The sequence below is a fragment of the Dermochelys coriacea genome, chromosome 2, assembly GCF_009764565.3.
Source record: "Dermochelys coriacea isolate rDerCor1 chromosome 2, rDerCor1.pri.v4, whole genome shotgun sequence".
Lineage (NCBI taxonomy): Eukaryota > Metazoa > Chordata > Testudines > Dermochelyidae > Dermochelys > Dermochelys coriacea.
In genome coordinates, this window is record NC_050069.1 from 3,124,839 (window position 1) to 3,151,127 (window position 26,289).

At 58.5% G+C, this 26,289-nt stretch overlaps 2 protein-coding genes across 4 annotated transcripts in view; one reads left to right on the top strand and one right to left on the bottom strand.

Annotated features, from left to right (window-relative positions):
* On the bottom strand, positions 1-14,437 carry FBXL6 (F-box and leucine rich repeat protein 6). Of its 2 annotated transcripts, XM_038390485.2 has the most exons (11): positions 14,307-14,416; positions 11,677-11,819; positions 10,979-11,551; positions 8,018-8,176; positions 7,720-7,783; positions 7,431-7,562; positions 5,855-5,962; positions 5,178-5,291; positions 3,357-3,588; positions 1,108-1,348; positions 1-543 (listed from the first exon to the last, which is right to left on the bottom strand). In XM_038390485.2, exons 3-11 carry the CDS (start codon positions 11,497-11,499, stop codon positions 402-404), a joined length of 1,713 nt encoding a protein of 570 aa, XP_038246413.1. In that variant the 5' UTR covers positions 11,500-11,551; positions 11,677-11,819; positions 14,307-14,416; the 3' UTR covers positions 1-401. The 2 variants fall into 2 exon arrangements, with proteins under 2 accessions (XP_038246413.1, XP_038246414.1); XM_038390486.2 differs by lacking the exon at positions 11,677-11,819 and having other exon boundaries at positions 14,307-14,437.
* SLC52A2 (solute carrier family 52 member 2) overlaps positions 14,314-26,289 on the top strand; it is a 13,750-nt gene continuing 1,774 nt past the window's right edge. The window contains exons 1-6 of one of the 2 annotated variants that reach the window (XM_038390487.2): positions 14,314-14,446; positions 17,557-17,695; positions 19,271-19,385; positions 19,461-19,600; positions 22,740-23,607; positions 25,630-25,753. In XM_038390487.2, the coding sequence (XP_038246415.1) occupies positions 19,471-19,600; positions 22,740-23,607; positions 25,630-25,753 (1,122 nt within the window). In that variant the 5' untranslated portion in view covers positions 14,314-14,446; positions 17,557-17,695; positions 19,271-19,385; positions 19,461-19,470. Of the gene's footprint in view, positions 14,447-17,055; positions 17,118-17,556; positions 17,696-19,270; positions 19,386-19,460; positions 19,601-22,739; positions 23,608-25,629; positions 25,754-26,289 lie in introns of those variants that run through there. The other variant, XM_038390488.1, reaches the window with a different exon arrangement.

Genomic DNA, 26,289 nt, shown 5'->3' on the forward strand with positions numbered 1-26,289 from the left:
TGCAGGAACAGCCCTTTATTCTGTAGCACTGGGCGCTGCGCTGGACAGTACAAACGCTGAAAAATCCAAGAGGAATGTCATACAAAAAGGGGGCGCTATCAAAATGGGAAGCAGGGAACCAGGTACGACTGCTCCTCCCAGGGGAACAGGCTGCTTGCTGCTACAGCACCAAGTGGGTGCCCAGGTCCCAGGTGCTGGCTGTGAGCTGCCCAGCACCCTGTGGGCATGGAGCCCCACTGCTCTGCCCACACTGCCAGGAATGTCCCAGTGAAACAGCAATGCCTGGCGCTCAGCCTGTGCGTGGGGTTGCTCCAGGTGCAGGAGCAGGGTCTGGACCTCAGGCTGGTCTCTGGAGAGGGGAGGTGCTGGTGTCATTACGACATATCCTGTGCAGCTGCCGGCTAGTCAGCGCTGGCCAGCAGCTTGCTCAAGCACTGGCGGATGTCGTCCTGGCCCCGATACACCTTCTTCATGCCCCGGGGCAGGTAGCGGCAGGAAGACAGGTTGAGGTAGCTCAGGGCAGGACAGCTGATGATCAGGGCACTGTGGGGGAAGCAGAAATGCCTTGAATTGCATCCTTCAGCGACATGCTGCTTCCCCCTAGAGTTTAGCCCGTGGGGCAGCAGACCCAGAGCGGAGCAGAGCCATGGTGGGAGGCTGAAGGAGGCAAGGGGCTGGCCCACATACAAGTGGTGGCACAAGAGAAGTTGGGAGTTGAGCAAAAGGGCCCAGCCAGGAAGAGGCGGCCCAGTGGGACAGGGGAAGAGCCAAGCAGGGCCGCAGTGCAGAAGGAGAGCGGGGCAGTGAAGGGACTTGGGGTGCAGAGCCCTGCGTAGCAGGAGAGGCTGGCTTTCAGGGTGGTGTCTGACAGGTGGAGAGGAGGTGCAGCAGCTGAGCTGCGAGCCAGCCACGCAGAGAGTCACTTACACACAGCAACTCTCCTGGCAAGAGGGAGGACAGAGGGCAGCTTTGCAGCTCCTCCCCGGGGGGAACACAGCTGTGGCAGGTGAGCCCCAAGCCTGCAAGTGCAGAGGGCTCCCAACTGGCTGTGTGCTATGCAGATCTCCCTCTGCCTGCAGCCCTACCAGCTCCTTTGCCAGCACTCACCTGACAGTGCTCACAGTGACCTTGGTCCCGGTCAGGTTGAGGGATCGCAGGGCTGCCCGGCCACTGCCCTGCCCGAAGGCGGTCATGGCAAGCTCCAGGTCACGCTCGCTGAAGCTCTGCCCTGCCAGATCGAGCTCCTGCAGGCTGTGGTGCCACTTCCAGGTGAGCAGGTGGCTGCCCTCCGATGGCAAGAGCAGGTGGTTATCGCTGCAGTATAGGCCCAGGTACAGCTGCTCTAGATCTGGGATGCAGAGAGAGATGCAAAGTTACTCAAGAGAGTTAAGTCCCAGGAAGACTGCGAGGAGCTCCAAAGGGATCTCCCAACGCTGGGTGTCTAGGCAACACAATGGCAGATGAATTTCAATGCTGATAAATGCAAAGTAATGTACATTGGAAAACATCATCCCAACTGTACATATAAAAATGATGGGGTCTAAATCAGTTGTGCCCACTCAAGAAAGATCTTGAGTCAGCGTGGCTAGGTCTCTGAAAACATCCACTCAACGTGCAGCAGCAGCCAAACAAGGTAACAATGTTAGGAACCATTAGGAAAGGGACAGATAATACGACAGTAAATATAATGCCTCTATATAAATCCTTGGTTCACCCACCCCTTGAATATGGCGTGTAGTTCTGGTTGCCCCACCCAAAAAAGATACATTAGAAAGGGGAAAGGTTCAGAGAAGGGCAATGGAAATGATACGGATCTGGAACGGCTTCCGTCTGAGGGGAGATTAAAAACCCTGGGACTGTTCAGTGTGGAAAGGAGACGGTTAAGGGGGGAGATGACAGAGGGCTGTAAAATCTTGACTGGGGTGGAGACGGGGAACAGGGACGTGTTATTTACCCCTTCACATAACCAGAACCAGGGTCACCCAATGACATTAACAGGCAGCAGGTTTAAAACAAACAGAAGGCAGTATTTCTTCACACAACGCACAGTCAGTCTGCGGAACTCTTTGCCAGGGGATGTTGTGAAGGCCAAAAGTGTATCTGGATTCAATAAAGAGCTAGATAAGGTCCTGGAGGATAGGACCATTAATGGCTATTAGCCAAGCTGGTCAGGGATGCAGCCCCATGATCTGGGTGTTGCTAGCCTCTGACTGCCAGAAGCTAGGAATAGATCATGGGGGATGGATCACTTGATAATTGCCTTGTTCTGTTCATTCCCTCTGGGGCACCTGGCATTGGCTACTGTCGGAAGACAGGCTACAGGGCTAGATGCACCATTGGTCTGACCCAGTATGGCCGTTCTTATAAGATGGGGGGGGGTTGCTTTAGAATAACTATATCCTCTCACATTTTCACAGCACCAGGCACCCCGCCACATTTACAATGGTGTCAGCTGTGCTCAGGGCATAGGGCAGGGAGTTGGGACTCCTGGGTTATAGCCCCCATTCTGTGCCTCAGTTTCCCCACCTGCGAAAGAGTGCTAATGACACTGACACCACTTCCCATTTGCAGAGTGCTGCGAGCACTACAGACCCACAGTTCTCTACACACATGGAGTATCAGCTAGCTAGCAATCACCAGTGCCTCTAATCCACCTCTGTCTCTACGCCTCCATGACATTATTCAGAAATCCCTCGATGGACTTTGCTCAAGCCAAACTCAGAGACCTTTTCTCTCTCCTCCTTGCTCCCCAGCTCCTCCCTCCCTTCTAACCCTGGCCTCCTCTGTGCCTCCACCCGAACTCACGGCCGCTGGGACGAGAGCCTTCTCCTCTTCAGCTGCTGCTCTCTAGAAGAGCCTTCAGTGCCTCCCCTGTGTCTCAGCAGCTCTGCAACTCATCTCCGCTCTCAGCCCCCTCACTCTGCTGCTGTCCTTTCCGACGGTATCATGCACTGAGCCTGCAAAGCTCTCGGGACACAGCTTGCAGGAAGGATGCTGTGCAAAGCAGGACCCTACACCTCTGGAAAGGCTGTCCTTCTGAAGGCTCACCTATTCCAAAGCCCTGCTGAAATGCAGCCACTTCTGGGGTGGACAGCAACTACTATTCCACAGAGCCCAAGGGCCCTCTAGACCTAGACAAGGCAGGTGGACAGCAGTGCTTCCTCACCCGAGTGCTGCACAGAGGGGCTGGCCAAGGACCAGCCACAGAACCAAAGCTCTTCGACATCTGCACAGTGCTACGCATTAGGCTCAGAGCCTCACCAGGAGGGCAGAAAGACTGTCAGCCTAGCTGCACCAGGTGCACCCGTCCTCCACATAAGATGCCCCCCCCCAGAGATGGGGACTCCAAGGCTCACCGGGACACGGCAGCGCCTGCAGCCCCTTGGGTGTCACGCGGAAGCAGCCCCGCAGGTCCAGCACCCGCAGCTTGGTGGAGGCCTGCAGGATCTTCTGCAGGACGCTGTCACTGACGAAGGAATAAGAAGTAGTGGCGAGGCACAGCTCCTCCAGCTGAGGGAAGCCCAGGGAGGTGGGGGCGGACCGAGGGCTCGGCTTCAGGGACCAGATCACATTGAGCAGACGCAGCACCTGGAAGGGAAACAGATGGGGGCAGGAATGACCCACCAGCCCCGAGACAACAACCTCCCAGTCAGCCAGGTCGACTGACAACAATAGCTACCAGCAGGAGCAACCCCTGGCCTGCTCCATGCAGGGCTGCCTTAAAGAGTAGGCAGCAAACATTGGGCAGATGCAACTCCTGATGCGCTACAGTGCAGCCCACGGAAACTACAAATCCCAGCATGCAATGCAGCCAACTGCACTGCATGCTTGGAACAGTAATACCCATGGACTATGGCTGTCTCTATTCCATGCATGTACACATTCCCATCATGGGGACAGGAGGATTAAAACAGCCAGTGCAGATCAACCCTACCTCCTCCCCTCCCTGCCTGCCTCCCATGGGGTGACAGGCACCCTGCTCTGGGCACTAATCCGAAGACAGAGGGAACAAACCGATCCTGCACAGTGTCCTAGAACTGGCTTGGACAGGCTCTAGCGGTGGGCAGGAAGGGGTTCCCCTCAGGACACCCTGAAGTCCTGTCCCAGAAGGGGGCAGATGGCAAGATCTTCCCAATCGCAATGGGCACAGTGGGAGAGGCAACCCCTGAGACAGCCAGGCTGCTCAGGGCCTTCCAGAAACGAACCAGGCCCTGGATGTGCACTGGGAGGCAGGTGCAAGGCCCCAGCGTTTGGGGATAGGAGCCAGGCCCGCAGGAGCCAGGCAAGGTGCTGATGCAGCTCTCAGTATCACAAAGCTTGGGGTGCCCCGGATCTAACCGGTGAGCCCCAGCAGCATTAACCAGAGCCTTGCCAAGCAACAACATCAGGAGAACTCCCTCCTGATCACATTGGCCATGGCAGCGCTGAGCACAGCACCAATAAAACCAGCCATGCCTTGCAGCGTACACGACAATCATCGGAGCTGCATCTGTTGAGATGCCCAGGGAAACTGGAGAAGGGGTGAGCTACAGACATTACCTCACTGGCACACACTGCTGGGGTGGGCAGAGCTCCAGACACGGGCAAGGGTCTAGGGAAGAAGCAGATCTGAAGGGGTGCCTGGTACCTTGGGTTTGGGAGATCAGAAGGGGGCAGTGTGGGAGAAGGCAAGGCAATGCACGGCCATAAAGCAATACCAGGACATACAGGCGTCACCTGCTGAAAATCAGCTGCCTGGCTGTGAATGCCTGCGAGCCCCTCCTCCGGGGATTGCCCACCCTCTCCAGGGAGAGAAAGCACCCAGCGGCAGGGGACACCCTCAGGCGTCAGGAGACTTCTCCTGGCTGCAGGGGCACACTGGGGCAAGCGCACTGCATTGAACCGAGCGCCATTTGGAGCCATGGGTGGCCACACAAGCTGCCAATGCAGTGGGGATGCAGACTGAACAGGGAAGGGTCAGGAGAATGAACCTACCTGAACTTCCAGCAAGCCTGTTAAACCAGAACTGCCATGTGTCCGAGGAAAGCAAGCATAGCAATGCCCGGAACTGCCCAGCGGGGGAAGGAATAAATTAGCATTGGAGCCGCAGGGCGGCAAAAGGTTACCAGGGTGGGGGAAGCAGAGGGAGGAAGATCAGAGGAGGAGCGTGAGAGGAAGGAAGGAGAGCTCACGGGTACCTGCAGCTGCTGGCAGGCCACCTGCAGCTGTTCTATTGAGAGTTGAAGGTGCTGGCTGCTCTGCTTGATCTCCGTGTTCACCTCCAGGAGCCGCAGCCCAAGGCAGCAACCACTCTGCAGAGGGGGCGACAGGTTCAGAGAATGAGGCGCTCCCTGCTGCTCTGTCAGTCTCCATGCCCACCCGCCTTGCTGAACCTTCCCTATATGACCCACGCGTAATGGATGCAGTGACATCCGCAGATAGCCTGCAGCAACAGCCCTGAGAGGTATGATCGGCCCCGTTCATCGCAATGGCACGTTAACCCTGAAACCTAATGATACAATGTGAGACGCTAACCATTTTACAGCTGATCAGAGCTGCCAGAAAGAGGAATGATTACAATGGAAATCTGAAACTGACTCCATGGCATCTCATTTCAGAGTCATGAATGGGGAGGGCCCGGCTTATGGGCAGAGCCTGGGAAAGCACCACTCCCAATTCAACCCCTGCCTCTTGTTGTTCCAGTCTCAGCAGAAGCAGCTTCACGGATCTCATAAGCCTCTGTCGAAGCAGGCTGAGAAACTGTCCCATCCCACATACGTAGGGTGCAATCCAGCTCTGACAGGGAATGCTCGGGCAAGGCCAGCCCCTCCACAACTCCAACTCCCCCTCCCCCGGCGGTCTTTGCCAGGCTTACCGAGAGCGTGGCGACAATGGCATTCGTCCGGCTGCTGTACGTCAGCCAGAGCTGCCGGATCCGAGAGCCAGCGGCCTCCAGAAAGCTCACCACAGCCGAGGAGTCAACCTGGGAACAAACCAGAGGAGGCCACCCAGGGAGGGGTTACTACCCAGCACTTGGCAGCCAGACATCCTGCACCACGCTCAAAGCCATTGGAGGAGGGGCTGGCTAATTAGCCACAGGAAAAGATCCACTGCTCTACACAGCTGCGGGCTACAGCAGATTAGGACGCCCCCGTCTGGGCCAGGGTAAGGGGCTTGTCAGGCGATGTTTGGGAGGGGGCTGGGCGCTGTCCCATGCAATGGAATTGACAGTCTCGGAGCAGGCGCAGTGGGTTTGACTGGCTGTAGCTCAGTGTTCTCCCGTTCCTAGGGGACCAGAGGGCTGGCAGATGGCTCCTCTCTGGCAGGGCACACAGAGCTCCCCAGGGAGTGTATGGGGAGACTTTGGCAAACCAGTAAAGTGCCTGAAACCACTATGGCTTATTGCTAAAAGCAGCCAAGTTAGCAGACTGTAAATTGGCCAAGTCAGCAGGCTTAGCTTAACCAAGGCAGGAGGGGAGGGGGATGTCTTTGGATGCCACAGAGAGGGCAACTTGACCCCGCGTCCTTCCTGTTAAGAATTGTGTTGAAGTGGCTGATACATGCATTTTAGAAGAGCAGGATGTGCCCCAGTAATGTCTACTGGGGGCCTCAAGGCTGCAAACTCTGGAAAACCCCACACCTGGTTAATCAATAATCAGAAGGAACCTTTTGCTGGATCACTGAAACTGCTTGTAACAAGTTTCAGAGTAGCAGTGGAATTAGTCTGTATCCGCGAAAAGAAAAGGAGTACTTGTGGCACCTTAGAGACTAACAAATTTATTTTGAGCATAAGTTTTCGAAAGCTTATGCTCAATTAAATTTGTTAGTCTCTAAGGTGCCACAAGTACTCCTTTTCTTTTTGCCTGTAAAAGTTTTCTTAAGGGGACATGTCTAATGTATAAATAAGGGGGAAAAGTTTGAGGTAGTTGGGACTCTTTTTGGACTCTCCCTCTGTATACATCTTGCAGTCTCCACCGGCAGACGGAAGATTTGGCCACCGGAAGCCTGCAGCTGTGTCACTTGAGAGCCACACTCAGCTTTGGTAATTATAAGAGTTAGGGTGTTTTACTAACCTTTTGTGGACGTGTGTAAGTGCTTGAGACTAAGTAAAGTTTAACTGTAAGTGAAAGCACTCGTGTTGTCCTGTTTGTGCCAGCCATCTATTGGTCGGATGGCCGTGTCTCCCCTGATTTATTCCCTGACACCACCTCACACAGAATAAAAGTTACCAAGAGCTTTGGGTTGAAAGAACTCCAGGTAACAGGGGGCTGTGCAGGATGGGCCTCACGACACATTTCCTAGTCTCACACCCACAGCAGGTAGCAATAGTGACATGGCTGCAGCATCGCCCCGCGGGACGGCACCGTTGTATTTCTGGGAGGGCCTCAGGGGATCCCTGGCCAAAACTGACCCTGTTCCCCTTGGCTCAGCAGAGCCCCACACGCCCCTACCTGGGAATTCTGCAGGTTTAAGCTTTCCAGCCGGGGGCAGCGTTCAGCCAGTGCACTCAGGGACTCGGTGGTCACTCCACTGCAGTGGGACAGCTTGAGGGATATGAGAAGGGGGCAGGACTCCGCAAGGGCCTGTAACAAGAGAGGGTGGTGAGCCAGCCAGCCCTGCCATCCCACGAGCAGACCCTGTAAAAGGTAGGCTACCCGCAGGGCAGAAGGGCATTGTCTGTGGGGAGCAGCCACCAAAGGATGGCATGATATCATGCCAAACTGACCCCTGCCTTCTCACCTTCAGGACAACAGGCACGTGGCTCTTCCAGTGGCAAAGAGCAAAGTCCCGGAGAAGTAAAAACCTGCATAGAGGAAACAGAGTTAATCTGGCTGCCGAGCCAGCATGCATCCAGCTGTCCTCGGAGAGGACAGTATAAAGGGAGGAGGGGAGAGGAGCAGGGGTAGAGGCAGCACAATGTACAGCCCCTACGGAGAGCTGAGTGGGAAGAAACGTGGGGGTGACACAGCAGGAGAGGGCCAAAGCATGTGTCATGCACAGGGGATAGGACACCCCCCATCTATAACGCAGCACCCACCTGTTCAGGACCAGCCACTCCATTGTGCTGAGGATTCTTTTCTCGGTCTGGGGAGGCTGCTTTTTGCCAGGCTCCACCCAGCAGAAGCCAATTGACACCTTCTGCCACAGCATGGGATTAGAAGCCGCCCCGTACCACAGCCGGCACACACGGGCCACCCTGGGGATGGAGACACCTGTCACTGCAACGGCAAATGCCAGGTTAGACAAGTAGCGGAGGTGGGACTAAAGCCATCTCAGAACAGCGGGTGAGAGCCCAGCTAATGGTCAGGCAGAGCTTTTCAAGTGGGTCAGACCCCTTTCCCCAGCCCTTCTGCCTGAATCCGTGTCCCAATACAGCAATGAACATCGCTGGGAGCCCCCCGGGAAATGCCCCTCAGGCTGGAGTGGTGGCAGAACAGGCCACATGCGGGCTCCAGGGCCTCTGCCCAAGGAGAGTTGGTGATGCACACACTCCGTGAGTGTCACTGGCCACCCATTATCCACCAGGCCCTTTTCAAGGCCTTGCTCTTGGGCTTTCAAACCTTGCACATTATAGGGCCAGCTGTCCATGCCACTGAGGTGCCTGAGAATGACCAATAGGTACCACTGGCCATCTCCACTGAGGAGTAGACTCCAGTCCATCCTCCTCCTTGTTGAGTGCCAGCGCGCACTGGTGATGTCCCTTAACGCCAGAATCAAGCTACTGGGTCAAATTCAGCCATGGAGTAGGTGGCAGCAACACTTGGTGACTTCAGCAGGAAGCTGCAAGCGCTTGCCCCAGGACTGACTTTGGTCCCAGTTGTCCTTTTCAGTCCGCTGGTTTACAGTGGGGTTTTGGGGACTGAGATGACAGGGTTGGGGGTTGGTTTGCCCGCAGCGACACCCTGGACTTATCAGCCAGGCCCTGCTCTGGGAGGTTTATATTTCGGCTTGGCAGAATTCACTTTTTATTCTTTTCAATTCTCAAACATAATATCAATGGTCTAGTTAATACTTAGTCCTGCCAGGAGTGCAGAGGACGGGACTCTCTGACCTCTCGAGGTCCTACCGTTCTCTGATTCTGTTTATTTTTAAGCCTCTTTTAAAGACTTTTACCAATTTATGTTTTCATGGTCATGTTACATTATGGGGGGCGGGGGTTGAGCACAGACAATAATTATTTAACAAAAGTAACAGTTGAGATTCAAAAGTTAAAGCTACCTAAGTGCACCTCTGCTCCAGCTCCCTCAGCGCCAGTATTACAACACGCTTTACACACAAGCCGCATTTCTCTTACTTTGCCCGTCTGTACACGTTGATTATTAGCGCTGGGAACACCTTTTTCTTGGTGTGCGGGTGTGGGTGTGCATGCTGAAATCAACGGTTACCACTATCTACCAATACAAATTTAATCCTTCCAAGCCCATTTAGATTGGTTCAAGTGCCCAGAGGCTGGGGGCACAGGGCACCTGTGCAGAATGTTAATGTAAGATTCCCCTGGGGATACTGGAGGCCCATAATGCAGGGGCTGCAGGCCAACCCCCTGAGGCCTTGAGCTACCTCACTACCCTATCAGGTGGGACCCAGGAAGGTGGAGAGGAGACCACTGCTGATATGCTGCATGCTGATAAAACAACATGGTGAAACCAGCTTCAGAAATACCTGAGGGGTTTCTAAGCTCTGGGAGAAGAGCCCTCATGGCCGCCTGTCTTCTCTTCCTGGACTAGTGCTTTACAAAACGAGTTCAAAGCCACGCTGGTGATATGACACACGATGCCAGGGTGCCTGGACTACTCTGGTATGTGAATCCCACCACTCTGGGCATAAGGCTGTGGGTCTGCAAAGTGCCCCCTTTGTACTCATCTGCCCAGCTCCTGGTCAGTCTTGAAGATCGGCTCTACTGGGAATTCATTACAATGGGCCAAGGCAGCATGCAGGGCCAATGCAGCCATGCAATTCTGAGTGGCATCTTTGCTGCTCTTTTTCCCTTCCCTCTTGTGTGTATTTGTCTTGTTTTGTCTTTTAGGGAATGGGATTGGACTTTAACATCAGAAGCAATGCCAGCTCCAGCCCATCTCTACTAATGTCGTCTCTCTTCCCCCCAGGACAGTTTTTTAACACCATTTTTAACACCAGCTGAGTGTCTAACGGGGGGTTGTTTCTAAAAACTTGCTCCAGCTAAAGGGAAAGGGAACAAGGGATGCTGTTAAAATGATTAAGATCTGACATTTCAAATGCTTTCACTTTTTATCCCCCTCCCTTTCTGTGTCTTTAATAAGGGTGAAAAGGACGTTTAATGCGGTGTTTGCCATGGCCCTATGCAGGCTGAGGTCTCTGTGTACCAAACCCCGAACCTCATTCAACACAATTTAATGCTGTACAGGTACAGCGTCTTGTTAACACCTTTGAGTCTTTGGGCCCCTTTATTCGATCTAAATGAATATACTGTACAGCCCCCACCACCAGAGGATCTGAGCATTGCACACTCTTCAATGGATTTAGCAATTTATCCTCAGAAACAGCCCTGGGAGGCAGGGCTCAGCTACTGTCCCCTCTGGAGAGAAAGGGAACTTAGACAGAGAGACGAAGGGCCAGATTTTTAAAGGTATTTAGGTGCCTAGTGGGATTTTCAAAGGCATCTAGTACCTAACTCCCATTGATTTCAAGATCTTTACAAAGCTGGCCGTAAGTGACTTGCCCGAGGTCACACAGAAAGTCTGTGGCACAGCAAGGAATTCATAGATTCCAAGGCCGGAAGGGACCATTGTGATCATGTGAATGGAACCAAAGTCCCAAGCTAGTGCCCTAACCACTGGACCATCCTTCCTCTCATCATCCCGGTCCCCCCATTCCCTCTGACCCCAGCAAAGCAGGAAGCAAGGATGGAATGCCAACCCAAACAGAGAAGAAAGCCCGCAAGCTTGTTCCAGTAAGCACTGAGTGACTGTGCTGTGCTGACCGCATGGTCCCCACTAACCCACTTCCCAGTACCTCCACATACCGGCAGAGCAAGGGCACAGCCCCCTCAGAGGCCACCAAAGACTGGAAGATCCGCACCAGGATTTCCACTGGGAGGTGCTCTCCCCAGGAGGCCCCAGCAGCTGCCCCGCTTTCCTCAGCCTGGCCCCCAAGCACAGGCTCCTTTGCAGCTGGAGCCCCTCCTTTCTCTCTCTTTCTCACTCCTGCCACGCTGGTCCTTTGGACACGCTGCAGCTGCTGCTTCTTTGCTGGCGCTTGGCGCTTTCTCTTTGCCACTTTTCTGGGAGGGCGGTCTTGCCCGTTGCCTATGTTGGAAATGATCAGCAGCATATCATTGTCCGTCTCATGAACAAAGTAGTCCGGGGCCACTCTCCTGGGGGCCTTGAACGCCTTCTTCTTTTTAGAGGCCTTGCTGGCATCCCCTGGTCCTGGTCTCCCACTTCCCTTAGTGCCCCGCTTCTTGGAAGCATTCTGCCCCGTGCCGGACGGTTCTGAAGAAGCCCCAACCTCTCTCAAGTTCTCTGCTGTCCTGGGCTCTTCCATAGTAGCTCGTATAGGCTGGGTTTACTGGCAGGGACAATCTGGCAGCACTTTTCCGGCAAAAAAGACAGGTGACAATCACTGCTAGGAGCGTTTGGGTACTTGCCGCATGTTCCTACCGAGGCACCCCGGGATCTAAGTGAAAACCAACACAGGCCAAAGACAAAAGCTGAATCTCACTCATCGGTTCCAGCCTCCGAGTGTTCACTGGTGGACAGGGCGTGGCGCTCGAAATGACGGGATGTGTGTTCTGTTCCCGGCTCTGATGGTGATGTTCGACCCCAGGTGACCCACATCACCTCTCTGCAACCCGGTTTCCCCAGCTGTAAATGGGGAATGACCATTAATGGATTTTACGGCCAGAAGGGACCATTCTGACCATCTAGTCTGAACTCCTGCATAGCACAGGCCAGAGAACCCTACCAGTGAGAGTCTGGATCCAGCCTGAACTAGAGCGTATCTTCTAGAAAGACTCTAACCCAACACAAAGGGGATGACCTACCCAGAGCATGGACAGATCGACGGGGGAAATAAAGTATTACTGTTCCAATCAGTCATCTCCCTGCTGCCCAACTTTACATGCATGGCCCCAACTTCCCGCTTCCTCCACACAGTGCCTAATGAACTCCCTTCAGCGCCCCTGGAGACATCTGCCTATCTTCAGAGCTTCTCACCCTGGGGTCACCCCTAGCCCTGTGCCCCATTTCTGATCGGCCATGGGAGTGACTTGCTGGGTCACTCGCGGCTGGCATGCTGCAGGAGCTGGGTGACACTCCAGTAACCGGCATAGCACTGGGGGGCAAATCTGTGTTTATGTCTATGCGGTGGGTGAATTGACTGGTGGCGGAGGGGGGGCGGCTTGCCAGCCAGAGACAGTGGGGGGCTATCCCTGCCCTGTCTAGCCAGAGAATGGCACTGCTTCAGGCCAGCACTGGGGGGGGCTGGGATCCTCCTGCACGAAGCCCTGCTGGGAGCCTCACGCTGCTGGGTCCGGCCCAGCGGGAAGGGCAGAAGGGGAGGTGAAGACACAAGGCCTGAATCTGCAAAGCTCCCATGGAGGACTCGGGGCGGGGAGGGGCGAGAAGGGGAGGGGGCGGTGGGGGAGAGGACTCGGGGCGGGGGAGGGGCGAGAAGGGGAGGGGGCGGTGGGGGAGAGGACTCGGGGCGGGGGAGGGGCGAGAAGGGGAGGGGGCGGTGGGGGAGAGGACTCGGGGCGGTGGGGGAGGGGCGAGAAGGGGAGGGGCGGTGGGGGAGAGGACTCGGGGCGGTGGGGGAGGGGCGAGAAGGGGAGGGGCGGTGGGGGAGAGGACTCGGGGCGGGGGAGGGGCGAGAAGGGGAGGGGGGCGGTGGGGGAGAGGACTCGGGGCGGGGGTGGGGCGAGAAGGGGAGGGGCGGTGGGGGAGAGGACTCGGGGCGGTGGGGGAGGGGCGAGAAGGGGAGGGGCGGTGGGGGAGAGGACTCGGGGCGGGGGAGGGGCGAGAAGGGGAGGGGGCGGTGGGGGAGAGGACTCGGGGCGGGGGTGGGGCGAGAAGGGGAGGGGCGGGGGGGGAGAGGACTCGGGGCGGGGGAGGGGCGAGAAGGGGAGGGGCGGTGGGGGAGAGGACTCGGGGCGGGGGTGGGGCGAGAAGGGGAGGGGCGGTGGGGGAGAGGACTCGGGGCGGTGGGGGGGGGGCGAGAAGGGGAGGGGCGGTGGGGGAGAGGACTCGGGGCGGGGGTGGGGCGAGAAGGGGAGGGGCGGTGGGGGAGAGGACTCGGGGCGGTGGGGGAGGGGCGAGAAGGGGAGGGGCGGTGGGGGAGAGGACTCGGGGCGGGGGAGGGGCGAGAAGGGGAGGGGCGGTGGGGGAGAGGACTCGGGGCGGGGGTGGGGCGGAGACGGGGAGGGGCGGTGGGGGAGAGGACTCGGGGCGGTGGGGGAGGGGCGAGAAGGGGAGGGGCGGTGGGGGAGAGGACTCGGGGCGGGGGAGGGGCGAGAAGGGGAGGGGCGGTGGGGGAGAGGACTCGGGGCGGTGGGGGAGGGGCGAGAAGGGGAGGGGCGGTGGGGGAGAGGACTCGGGGCGGTGGGGGAGGGGCGAGAAGGGGAGGGGCGGTGGGGGAGAGGACTCAGGGCGGGGGAGGGGCGAGAAGGGGAGGGGGCGGTGGGGGAGAGGACTCGGGGCGGGGGTGGGGCGAGAAGGGGAGGGGCGGTGGGGGAGAGGACTCGGGGCGGTGGGGGAGGGGCGAGAAGGGGAGGGGCGGTGGGGGAGAGGACTCGGGGCGGGGGAGGGGCGAGAAGGGGAGGGGCGGTGGGGGAGAGGACTCGGGGCGGGGGAGGGGCGAGAAGGGGAGGGGGCGGTGGGGGAGAGGACTCGGGGCGGGGGTGGGGCGAGAAGGGGAGGGGCGGTGGGGGAGAGGACTCGGGGCGGGGGAGGGGCGAGAAGGGGAGGGGCGGTGGGGGAGAGGACTCGGGGCGGGGGTGGGGCGAGAAGGGGAGGGGCGGTGGGGGAGAGGACTCGGGGCGGTGGGGGAGGGGCGAGAAGGGGAGGGGCGGTGGGGGAGAGGACTCGGGGCGGGGGAGGGGCGAGAAGGGGAGGGGCGGTGGGGGAGAGGACTCGGGGCGGGGGAGGGGCGAGAAGGGGAGGGGCGGTGGGGGAGAGGACTCGGGGCGGGGGAGGGGCGAGAAGGGGAGGGGCGGTGGGGGAGAGGACTCGGGGCGGGGGCGGGGGGCAGGGAGGCCCCAGAGTGACGCGGTAGCGGGGATCCCGGGGGGGGAGGACCCGGGGGTCCGGCGCTGAGGATTGTGGGGAGGGGCCGGGGAGCCGCGCGCTGCTGACCGGGATCCCCGCGCGCCGCCGGCTCCTCAGTCAGGGACCCGCCAGGCCGGATGTTGCGGCGCCATCCCGGGTCCGTCACTTCCGGGGCGGGGCCACCCCCTTGGGGAACCGGGGCGGAGGCTGGAGCCGCGTGTGCGTGAGTGAGTGAGGGGGGCGGTGAGGAGAGGGGCGGGGGGCAGTGAGAAGAGGGGCTGGGGGCGGTGAGGAGGGGGAAGTGGAGTTGGGGGGCGGTGAGGAGGGGGGCGGGGGCTGGGGGGCGGTGAGGAGGGGGCTGGGGGGAAGTGAGGTCGGGGGGGCCATGAGGAGCAGAGAAGTGGGGGCTGGGGCGGTGAGGAGGGGGGCTGGGGAAGGGGGGGCGGGGGGCAGTGAGGAGGGGGAAGTGGAGTTGGGGGGCGGTGAGGAGAGGGGCGGGGGCTGGGGAAGGGGGGCTGGGGGGCGGTGAGGAGCGGGGATGTGGGGGCTGGGGGGCGGTGAGGAGGGGGCTGGGGGGAAGTGAGGTCGGGGGGGCCATGAGGAGCAGAGAAGTGGGGGCTGGGGCGGTGAGGAGGGGGCTGGGGAAGGGGGGGTGGGGGGCAGTGAGAAGAGGGGCTGGGGGAACTGTGAGGAGCGGGGAAGTGGAGTTGAGGGGCTGGGGGCGGGGGCTGGGGGGCGGTGAGGAGGGGGCTGGGGGGAAGTGAGGTCGGGGGGGCCATGAGGAGCAGAGAAGTGGGGGCTGGGGCGGTGAGGAGGGGGGCTGGGGAAGGGGGGGCGGGGGGCAGTGAGAAGAGGGGCTGGGGGAGCTGTGAGGAGCGGGGAAGTGGAGTTGGGGGGCGGTGAGGAGAGGGGCTGGGGGCGGGGGCTGGGGGGCGGTGAGGAGGGGGCTGGGGGGAAGTGAGGTCGGGGGGGCCATGAGGAGCAGAGAAGTGGGGGCTGGGGCGGTGAGGAGGGGGCTGGGGAAGGGGGGGCGGGGGGCAGTGAGAAGAGGGGCTGGGGGAGCTGTGAGGAGTGGGGAAGTGGGCTCTGGGGGGACGTGACGGGGGGAAGTGGGTCGGGACACGGGGGTCCAGGGGGACATGCCCAGAGCCCCGTGGCGGTCATGGCCCGTAGCTGTGCCCAGGGCTCGTCCCGGGGGGCTGGGCTCCGGGGGGGCTGGTGAGCTCCCCGGCAGGAGCAGAGCCAGGGGCCCGGCCTGGGGTGATTCCTGCCCGGGGGGTGGGGCTGGGAAAGCCCCCAGGGCCCCCATTCCAGCATAGCCAGAGCCCAGGCAAGCATGGGCTAGGGGCAGCGTGGGGCTAGCAGACCCCAGAGCAGCTGCTGTGAGGGGCTTTTAAGCCGTTGTGTGGACCAGCAGCTCTGGCCCTTTCCGGGCCTGGCCCCCCCCCAGGCGGGACTCCGATTTGTGTGTGGTTTCACCTCACTTCAAAACTGCTCGCTTCAGAAATCAGACACGTATCCAGCAGTGTCAGCCAGGCCAGGACTGAGCACGGCCTCCCTTCTCCCTATCGGCATCAAATCCACCACCTGGAGTGTAACTATAGCACGTGCATCTCAGGGTACAGTGCAGAGAGCCATGTAACCAAGTCAGGGTGTGACATTGGAGTTTGTCCTGACTTCCGTAGCCTGTTGTAAAACTAGGCAAATCTCTAGATGAGTTGATGTACCCTCCCGCTAGATCTCTCAGTACCCCTGGGGTACACATACCCTGGTTGAGAGCCACTGGCATATATAACTCCTAAATAACACAGGCCATAAGGCGTGCAGTCAGGGGTGGGGGGAGGTCACTTGTCAGGATCCAGCCAGCTCAGTCCTCAATCATGCACCTCTGACCGGTTGGCTGTGGGGTTCTAAGAAGAAGCCAATAAACTAGCAGATAAGAGGGGCCCATTGGGTGCTTGGTGGGGATTTCACAACACTTTTGATAAGGCTTCTCCACAAAAAGCTGTTGGGGAAATGATTGACCCTTGGTAGGAGAGGAAGCCTTGTGGTGTGTTGGCCGCTGGCTGGGTGGGGTAAAGCAGGGAGCTGTGGTGAGCAGCAGCTGGCCTGTTTGGATAGAGGTTGATAGTGAGTGATGTGTTGGGCCCTGGGGTGCTCCATGGACATGTGCATGATTTAGAGGAAGGAGTGACTGCGGGTTGATGAAATTCACCAATGACCCTAACGTTGTTATGCTGACAAAACTACACAGGATAGTTTCAGGGGACGAGACAAGATGTCACGTTTATTAGAACACAGTTTGATTTAAGACCAATAACTAATATCTAATACCTATGTATACACCCCCCCCCCCCAATGTTCTGCAGCTGCTGTATAGTTACCAGTCCTGAATGTAGCTTGAGTTTGTAGCTTGGGTTTGTAGCTTGTGGCGGCTAACTGGCCAGGAAAGCCGGGCACAAGGAAGAGCTGGGTCTCTGTTGGGCACTGATGCCCTTCCATGTTAGCAGCAGAATGTTACCCTCCAGAGTCTTCCATCTCACCCATCCTTTTTGTAGGCTTTAGTTTGAATCTATAGATCTTGCTGTGTCAAGCTGCCTCTGGGTCCGGTGTGATTGATCACCTGTCAATTGCAGACATGACTTTCAGCCTAGGACCTGGCTTTGATGTTTCTTCAATTGTACTTTTGTTCTTTTCTTTTTAGGGTGGAATCTTCTTGCTTTGTCAGGGCTGTTGTCTGCATCTTCAGCTGTTGGTGTTTACATTTTATTTCATCGGGATAGGCTGAAGCTGATTCCATCATCCATACATACATCATTCACACATCTAAACTAAACTAATAAGATTACAGCAGGGTTTTGCAAAAATGAAGGTTGCGGCAAGCTTTTACAAAACAGAGTGAGCATTTTAAAATGGAGTTTGAGTTACAATTTGGACAAGTGTAAGGAATGGCAAACAGGGAACAGAAGCTCCAGTATAGACAAGTATAATAAATGACAAACAGTGAGCAGAAGTTACAATGTTGAAACAGTGCAAGTTTCAGCAATTTAAGCAGCAGTTGGATTGAAGGTGAAACTCAATTAGCCAGTTATTGGGGTAACCGGTTTTATGAATGAATGTTGTTTCATTCATAAAACTTTGCTTATGAAGTTATATTAATAAAGTGAGCAATTAAAAACAATTTCATTGATCAGTTCTATGAGGTGTGTGAGGGGCACAGCTCCAGGTGGGGGTGAGCACAGGAAAGGACTGGGCAGGTGGGATTGAGCATGGCCAGGGTAAGGCAGCGTGCACCGGCGGAGATGATGTCTCATGCTGATGGGCTCTGCATTTCCAGGACTTGCCAGGAGGGAGCTCAGGAGGTGTTGGGACATCAAGTGGTGCTGGAGTCTCATCTCACAGGCTGTCTGGTTGCCTCCCAACCATAAGGAAGAATCTGCTGAGGCTGCAGAGAAGGGCACTGAGGCTGGCCAGAGGTATGATGGGGTAACTTAGCAGTGGGATGAACGAGTACTGGTCCATCCAGCCTTCTTCTTTCTCCCATAATCTGTGCCCCTGGAGTTATGCAGGGACACTAATGGCAGGTCCATTTAGCCCAGGTTAAAGGAAGTCCTGGTTTGTGGAGCAGACTCGTATGGCTTCCTGCACAGGAGGGCAGGGAGATCAGTGCTGGCCTGGATCTGAAAGCGGCTGATAGCTTTGCAACCGGGGCTGATGTTGGTAACTGTTGTGTTAAACTGGGAGAGGGTGGATCTTGTGGTTTTTGGAATCTTCTCTCTGTCTGCTCAGAAACGCCCATTGCACAACTTCCCCTAGGCCCCGTTGCATAACTGGCACTGCGCACGCTGCCTGAGGGGAAGGAGCAGTGCACGACTCTGAAACAGCGTGGTTTGTCCAGGTGCTAGATGCTCATTCCAGCATCAGGAGAGCACCTGGCGCTCCACTCTAGAGCTCAGCACGTTCCGTGCCCTCAACAGCTTTTGACCGTGTACCAGACGAGGCAAAGAGTAGGGAGGTTTGCAGAACCTGAATTCCTGAGCTGTGCTGGGCTGTGTTGATTTCCGGGGCAGCTCTGCATTTTCGACTTACCCACTCTTTCCTTGTAATAGGAACAGCCAGTTGTTCCCTCTCCCTCACTTCTGAATCAGTGCAGTTGAGCAGGGGGCTGTTTTTAATCACAGGATTCCAAAGAGATCTGCCATCCTGACTTCTGACATGCCTGCTCTGTGCCAGCTGTCACAGGGTGACTGCCAGGAGGTCCTCCCAAGGGTGCAGTACGGGACTCTTGCTCCAGTAACACTTCAGTGACTTACCTTGTCCCATGGCCCCCTGAGAATAACCCCCTGGAGGGGCTAGAGGAAGCAGCATCAGGCTGGCTGGGAGGATGAGGAGCCGGTAGGACATTCTGGGTTGCATCTGGAGCAGTGAGGGGCTGTCACCACTTGCCCTGCAGCCTGGAGTGCCTCCCAATGCTTTGCTACTGTAGGTCCAACATGGGCTCCTCAAACGGCATGCAGGTCACACCCCGAGTGTGTGTGTGTAGCCACAGCCCTAGGCCAGCAGCTCTGATCCCAGCAGCCTATCAGCAAACACCAGCCACACTCTGGCTTCCAGGAGCCTTGGTTACAACCTTCAGGGTGATCCCAGCACACTACCAGTCCTGGATTCCCCCCACTTTCTCCCCCTACACAACGGTTGTTCTGCACTGTTCAGCCCTCTCCTCGGCATACAACCGTCTGCTCCTGTAAATGAAGTTACCCAACCAATTCACAACGCTGGATTCATTTTAATTAAAGAATGAAACAAGTTTGTTTATTTACAAGGAAGGAGATTTTGAGTGAATACAAGCATAAGGCATTAAAGTCAGAAATTCTTACAAGAGAGATAAAGATGAAAGCATTCGGACGTGCACGCTCAGTACGTTGTCCCACTGCACTGCCCCTGCTCAAGCCCTGGCCGCTGGAGTTCGGCGCGCTAGGTCCTGGTAGGACAGTTCCAGCCCCAGCACACTAAAATGTTGGCTCTCTGGTAAAGGATGTTGTCTCTTTCAGCAATGGCTTGCTGTGGGGATCCCTGCTCCAGCAGCTCTGGACTCCGCGTTGTCCTTTGCCTGGCATAGCTCGGGCTGTTGGGAGAGATTCAGTTTTGGATCCACCAGTCTATCAGGTAACCCCTTGCAGAACTGGCGCTATTCACTAGTGGATGAGCTGTACCAGACCTTGTTCTCTTCTCTGTTGCCAGGGCTGAGAGAATGGCTGCGTCTGTGATGGGCCAGGCCATGATCACCCACGTGCTGGTGGCCCTTTTCGGAATGGGCTCCTGGGTCTCCGTGAACTCCTTGTGGGTGGAGCTACCCGTGGTGGTGAAGTGGCTTCCAGAAGGTGAGGCGTAATGGTGTGCTAGGAGCTGATGGGAGGTGATAAAGCAGCACCTGCGGCCCCGGCATGGGTGATGCCCCAGGCTTCACCTGGAACGTAGGAGCAGCCGCAGTGGGTGGTCAGGTGTCTTGCCTTCTGCTGTGCCATTCATCTTGCCTTTCTAGCTGCCACAACGCCCCGAAGCCAGCGGAGAGGAGGAAAGTGTTTAATAGGGAATCGCTGTCGTTACACATTAACATCCCTGGGATTGTGAATGGGGCCGGGGGGGGCTCAGACAATCCCCGTACTAGGGAAACAGCTGAGAACCTGCTAGTCCGGGGCTTGGCGGCTAGGGGAAAAGTCGGTGTTCTGGGGGATGGGGAGTTCTCACTTAGCCCCTCCCCAGCGGTGTGAGCCCTCCGAATGCTGCATTAGCCTGCCTGGCTGCGACCACCCAAGCACAGGGGATCCTACGGACCCTGAATAACCCAGCTGCTGGCCTGTGGTTCAGTCGCCACTCCGCCCGAGCCAGGCACCAGGAGAGCAGCTGGAAACCCTGCCGCCAGCGGTTTCCTGGACTCAGAGGGGCCAGTGTCCGGTGCGGGCTGCGCAGAGATGTGCTGCCCTGAAAGTGTGCTGCACGTGTTGTTTTAGCTAGCGCCAGCTCAGAGCCCCAGGCAACAAACACAGCCGACCGGGCGGAGAACAAAGGCAGGAAGGGACAAACGCCTCCGGCTTCCAGAGGGTTTCCCAGCCCAGGGCGAAGAGTCATTGGAGGGTCCTTGGTGGAGAGGGAGGCAGCAAGGACACCACTGCTGTGAACACGAGCAGCTGCCCTCTGGGCTCTGGATTCCTAGCCGGGGCCCTGAGTGCAGAGTGTTGCCGTTGGAGCCAGGAACGCAGGTCCCAAGGGAGCTTTGTCCTGCTCCCTAGCTGCTGCCCCGCACTGCTGGGGGGACGTGACGGCAGGGCTCAGCCGGCCTAGTGAAGAAGAGCTATGGAGTCCCTGGGTGTCCAGCAGAACTTCTCCCTGAGGGAAGCCCTGCCTGGGGAGATGGTTGGGTTATCCTGGTCTCTGGCAGTGTGGATCTGGTGCTGGGAGCCAGCAGTGCTGCCCGGCTCTGACCCAGGCTTGCTGCCTGGCCTTGGCCTTCTGCCCTCCACCCACACTTCCTGGAGGAGAACAGCCCTTAGCCTGTCGCTCGGGGGTGGAGGCTAGTGCATGCTGTGCTGGGGAAGGGCAGACTGGGTGTTTCCGGCGTGATGGGGCTGGCTCGTTAGCAGGATAAAGAGCAGTAGGCAGCTATTTCCAATACTCTTCTCCTGGGCCAAGGGCTGGGAGGCTCCGACCCAGTAAGTTAGTATTAGGGCTGTTCCAGTTCCACCCTCGTCTGCCCCCCAAACGAGTGACGCTCTGCTCATGCTGATGAGGGATTCTGCTGGGAAGCCCATAGTGCAGCAGTGATCTGCACTGGCCACACGGACGGCCCTGCGACAGCAACACCATGAGCGCAGGGAGGCAGCTGTTTGCCTGGTCTGAGAGGGAACTTGCTGCCCCGACAGCAGGATCCGATCCCCCAGGCAGAGAGGGCCCCACTCGCCTCTTCCATAGCCCGATTGGCTAGGAGGAGCCAGCCATGACGATCATCTGGCCTGGGGGTTCCAAACGCTCCCATGGGGTGGGCCACACCTTGACGAGTCTGGCAGCCCACTCCTCCTCCCCCCACCTCCCCCTGCGCGCGTGTGGCAGAGACAGTGGAGGAGGAGCTGAGGGATTTCCTGGCTGATGTGCCCAGTGCCTAGGGAGTTGCTTGCAGGCTCCTTTTGTTCTTCGTTTAACTCCCCTTCTTTGCCGCCCTGCACACACCTGCCAGCCACCTGCCCCCCACATCATGCCCACGTTTGGTCCCCCCACACACATGCTACCCAGCCTCCTGGGGGGCCCTCTTCTCCACTTCCCCTGCTCCCTTCTGATGTGGCGCCTCCACCTCCTGGGGGCAGCTGTTTCTCCCCCTCCCTGGTGGAGGCCTCCTGCTGCTCCAGCATGCCTCCCTCCAGGCCTGCCTCTGTCCCACAGAGCCTGCATTGCTTGGAGCCAGCCCCTTGTGAGCAGCCAGCCCTGTGCACGCCACCCACAAGTGCTCCACGGGCCACGGCAAGGGAGCCCTGGGGCTGGAGAGGCCCTAGCTGCAGGAGACTGTCAGGCCAGTCCCCCGGTCTGCACAGGCGGGGGGATGGGGATGGGGGGGCAGGCTTGCGTGCTTCCCCTGTGGGGTTATTGAAGATGCTGAAGGCCTGGTCTCTGTCTCCCCATTGTGCCAGGGCCACCCACCTGAAGGCTGTCTCTGCACCTGCTGCAGGCACATGGGTGTCCCAGCTAAGCACTGCCTGGGCTGGCGTTGCTGCCAGCGGAGAGCTGGGGCCATGCTCTTGGCAGCGTGTGCGTGAGGCTCCCCGAATGGACGGCTGGATTCCCTCCATGGAATTCACACACAGGCCCTGGCCTGGCCCCCTGCCTGGGGCTCCCCTGCGAACCGCTGTGTTCTCGGCCCCTCCTCACTGGTCCCCAGAACCATGGCACAGGGAAGCGTCTCCATGCAGAGGCCCAGCATGGGGCGGGGGAGAGGGGGAGGCAGTGGCAGAGTTGTGCGAGTTGCTTTGCTAGCAGTGTTTCGTTAGCTGCAGAAGGGCCAGCGTCTGCTGTGGCCCTCTGTGCAGCGCCCCCCCCTCGGCCCCCCGGTCACTATCTGCAGGGAGATCAGCCCATGGGCTCCTTTACCCCATAGGTAAGGCTGCACTGTGCTAATCCCACAGAAGGCTGCATAGCCCCCTGGGAGCGCTGCCTTCTCTCTCTGCCCCCACACAACCAGAGCCGGGACGACGCAAAACCCAGGCACTGGCCCCTTTAGGGTGCTGCCCTGAAGACTGTTTGCAGCCTCTGCTTCCCTCTCTGGCCGGGGAGGAAGGTGGGCACGTGCTGGTCTCCGGGGAGCGAGGCGGCTCTGCTGGCCTGCAATAGAAGGGGGCACGATTACAGGCGGCATCGCTCTGGACTGGACACTGGGGTGCCCAGCGCACCGAGGAGCCGGCTGCCCTGCACGGCAGCAGGGCGAAGGGCTCGGGTCGGCAGCGTGTCCCTAGTGCTACATCTCTCCCCCTCCAGGCTGGAATCTCCCTGCCTACCTCTCAGTCCTCATCGCCCTGGGGAACATGGGCCCCCTCGCTGTCACCCTGGCTCACAAGCTGGCCCCTGGGCGGCTGAAGGAGCGCTGGGTCATCCATGCCATCCAGGTGCTGGGCGTGGTGGCAGCCCTCTTCATGGCTCTCTTCTGGCACCGGACGGCAATGGTGGCAGGGGAGCCCCACAGCCTGGCCTTCCTGCTCCTGGCCTTCCTCCTGGCCTTCGTCTGCTGCACTTCCAATGTCACCTTCCTGCCCTTCATGTACCAGTTCCCCCAGCAGTTCATCCGCACCTTCTTCGTCGGCCAGGGCCTGAGCGCCCTCTTCCCTTGCGTGGTGGCGCTGGCCCAAGGGGTGGGCAAGCTGGAGTGCCGCAACGCCACCTCCGGCAACGGCTCCCAGCCCCACTACCTGGAGGAGAACTTCCCGGCGGACACCTACTTCTGGCTGATGTCCGCCATGCTCGCTGTCTCAACGCTCTCCTTCCTGGGGCTGATCCTGCAGCGCAGCCGCACCAGCAGCTCCACCGCTCACCAGGAGAGCTCTTCCAAGGGCAGTGTGGAGACGGAGGAGTCCTTCCCACTGCAGGACGGCACCCCCACATCGGACAGCGCCACAGAGATCACCAAGGACGCCCACCCCCCGGCCCAGACCAGCTCCTTCTGGACAGGCCGGAACATCTACCTGCTGGTGCTGCTGGGTGTCTCCAACGCACTGACCAACGGTGTGCTGCCCTCGGTGCAGAGCTACTCCTGCCTGCCCTATGGGAGCATGGCCTACCACCTCTCCGTGGTGCTCAGCAACATCGCCAACCCCGTGGCCTGCTTCATCGCCATGTTTGTGCTGTGCAGGTAGGGCAGGGTGCTGTAAGTGGCACGTGTACCAGCCTCCTCCCTTACACCCCTCTTCACCCTTGCATCCCAGAGCGTGCTTCAGCACCGTCTGACCCCCCTGCCTGAGAGGTTCCGTGCTGCGGGGCAGGATTGAGGGGCGTTGGTGCAGCTGTGGGGGGGCCGTGGACTGGGCCAGCAAGGGGAGCCGTGCACCCAACTCCTAAGATGGTGACTCTGTGTTAGGAGTTGGGTGCCCGGCACATACCTGAGTCATTCCTGATGATGTCCCTAGTGAGCAGCCAAGCGGGGTCTAGGGCTTGTGCACGTTAAACGTTTGTAAAACCGAGACCATATCCTCACCTTCCACTCCGAGCCTGCCAGGTGCCTCTGGGCTTACCAGGCTCCCCCTGTTGTCCAGCTGCCAGTGGGGAGGGGGCAAGCTCAGACTGATCGGGCAGGGGCCAGTGGGAGTCGGGGGATATTTATGGAAAGGGGGGCGGGAGGGCTGAGAGGAAGACTGGCCCAGCGGTTACGCCCTGGGACTTGGGAGAGCTGAGTTCAGTTCCCTGCTCTGCAGCAGACACAATGGGTGACCTTGGGCACATTCCTTAATATCTCTGTGTCTCCGTTCCACACTTCACAGCTCCCCTGGGTGCTGTGAGGATAAACGCAGGGAAGGTTTGAGGTGTTCAGATATGACAGGGGTGGGGACATATAACTGCTATCTGTTGACTGGCTCTGGGGGGGCGGGGACAGAGCTGAAACCCCCATCATCTCCCATTGCACAGCTTGGCCCCTTCCTTTCAGCCCCAGTTTGCCCTACGTTGGTCCAACACCCCCTTGCCGCTCAGACTCCCCTACCGCTGCTCCAAGCCCCCTCTCTCCACACTGCTCTTTGCCCCCCACCCAACACGTCCCCCCTGCTCTGAGCCCCCCTTCCTCCACTGCTCCGAGACCCGTCTGCCAACATATCCCCACTGCTCTGAGCCCCCCTCCCCACACTGCTCTGAGCTCCCCACCCCATACGTCCTCACTGCTGCAAGCCCCCTCTCCCCACACACCCACACTGCTCCAAGCCCCCCACACACACATCCCCACTGCTGTGAGCTCCACCTAGCCTATGGGGAAGAGGCTCTTCACAGAGCAGGCTCAGAGAGGTGTGATATGGCCCATTCATCTCAATGAGGTGTTCTCAGCTGGAGGAGGAGGTCCCATGGAGATGATACAGGCTGAGCCATCACCTTGGGGAGGTGTGAATTGCTACAGCTGAGCAAGTTCTTTCTCTGCTCCCCCCCCCCCCCCCGTCAGGTATGTCCACACCTAAAGTGCTACAGTTGTGCCCCTGCCCTGCTTCAGTGTAGACGGGAATGGACTGAGCTCAGTCCCTCCCCTACAGAGCTCTGCTTTGAGCCCCAAGTGTGCACATAGAATCATAGAATATCAGGGTTGGAAGGGACCCCAGAAGGTCATCTAGTCCAACCCCCTGCTCAAAGCAGGACCAAGTCCCAGTTAAATCATCCCAGCCAGGGCTTTGTCAAGCCTGACCTTAAAAACCTCTAAGGAAGGAGATTCTACCACCTCCCTAGGTAACGCATTCCAGTGTTTCACCACCCTCTTAGTGAAAAAGTTTTTCCTAATATCCAATCTAAACCTCCCCCATTGCAACTTGAGACCATTACTCCTCGTCCTCAAAATAACTTAAGGTCCCTGTTGATTTAGTAACATGCTGGGGTTGTGGGAGGGCGTTATCATGGGAGCCCCTTTCTCAAATCACCCCAAATCTTGCTCATGAGCTCTCCCTGGCACCCCACAGAGCACTTAGCACCCCCAGGAAGTGCTGCCCAATCTAACACATACGGAGCTGGTGCGCAGCTCTGATCTCGGCAGTGCCCAGTGCTGCTCAGACAGCAGGGCAGTGCTCCTGTCCCCTGCCCCCACTCACCCCATTGGCCCCCAGGGCCATACTCAGGCTGGCAGGTCTGGCACCAAGCTTGTCTGCAGCCTGCGACTGATCCTCGTTTGCCTTCTCTCTACCCCCAGGTCAGCGGTGGGCTTGGGCATCATCTCTGTGCTGGGAGGCATCTTTGCAGCCTACCTGATGGTGCTGGCTGCGCTCAGCCCCTGCCCTCCCCTGCTGGGCAATGCCGCAGGAGTCGCCCTGGTGGTGAGTACGGTGGAGTCCGGGCCCCGGTCTCCCCGAGGGCATCTGCACCGGGCTGCAAAAGGAGCCATCAGAGCATCCCCTGCTGGTGGGCTGAGGCTTCGCTCCAGGCGCTGTTCTCTGGGGCAACGTCCAGTCGGCCTCTAAATGAGGGGGCTTCCCTAATGTCTCTCCGCCTTTGGGAAGCGTCCCTCCAGTCTCCTCCCATGGCTCCCAGTTCTGCCCCTCCTGCCCTGTGCTGCTTTTCGGGGTTCAGTCTCCCGGTGTCTGATACCAGGCTCACAGGGCTGGAGAAGTGTCTGAGAGTCCAGGCAATGCCCAGGATCCCCAGGGGCTGGTGAGTGCTTCCCCCCCCAGCGCCCACTGCTGGTGGGTGACCCCTGGTTCTCAGCCCGGCCACCCAGGCCTGTTTGCTCCCAGAGGGTTTCTGGCCCACGAGGTGGGGATGGCTGCATTGGTCCTGCCTATCGCGACCTGTGGGTTCCCTTGGGTTGCTGTGGTCGGCCCCCGTTACTGGCTGAGGCCATGTCTGTCCCCGA

Excerpts from the sequence above, each read along its gene's own strand:
- FBXL6 (XM_038390486.2), bottom strand. The coding sequence starts at position 11,499 with ATGGAAGAGCCCAGGACAGCAGAGAACTTGAGAGAGGTTGGGGCTTCT. Across the intron at positions 7,563-7,719 it reads ACGTGCCTGTTGTCCTGAAG|GCCCTTGCGGAGTCCTGCCC; the intron begins GTGAGAAGGCAG and ends CTCTTGTTACAG. Across the intron at positions 5,292-5,854 it reads CCATTGTCGCCACGCTCTCG|AGTGGTTGCTGCCTTGGGCT; the intron begins GTAAGCCTGGCA and ends CCCCCTCTGCAG.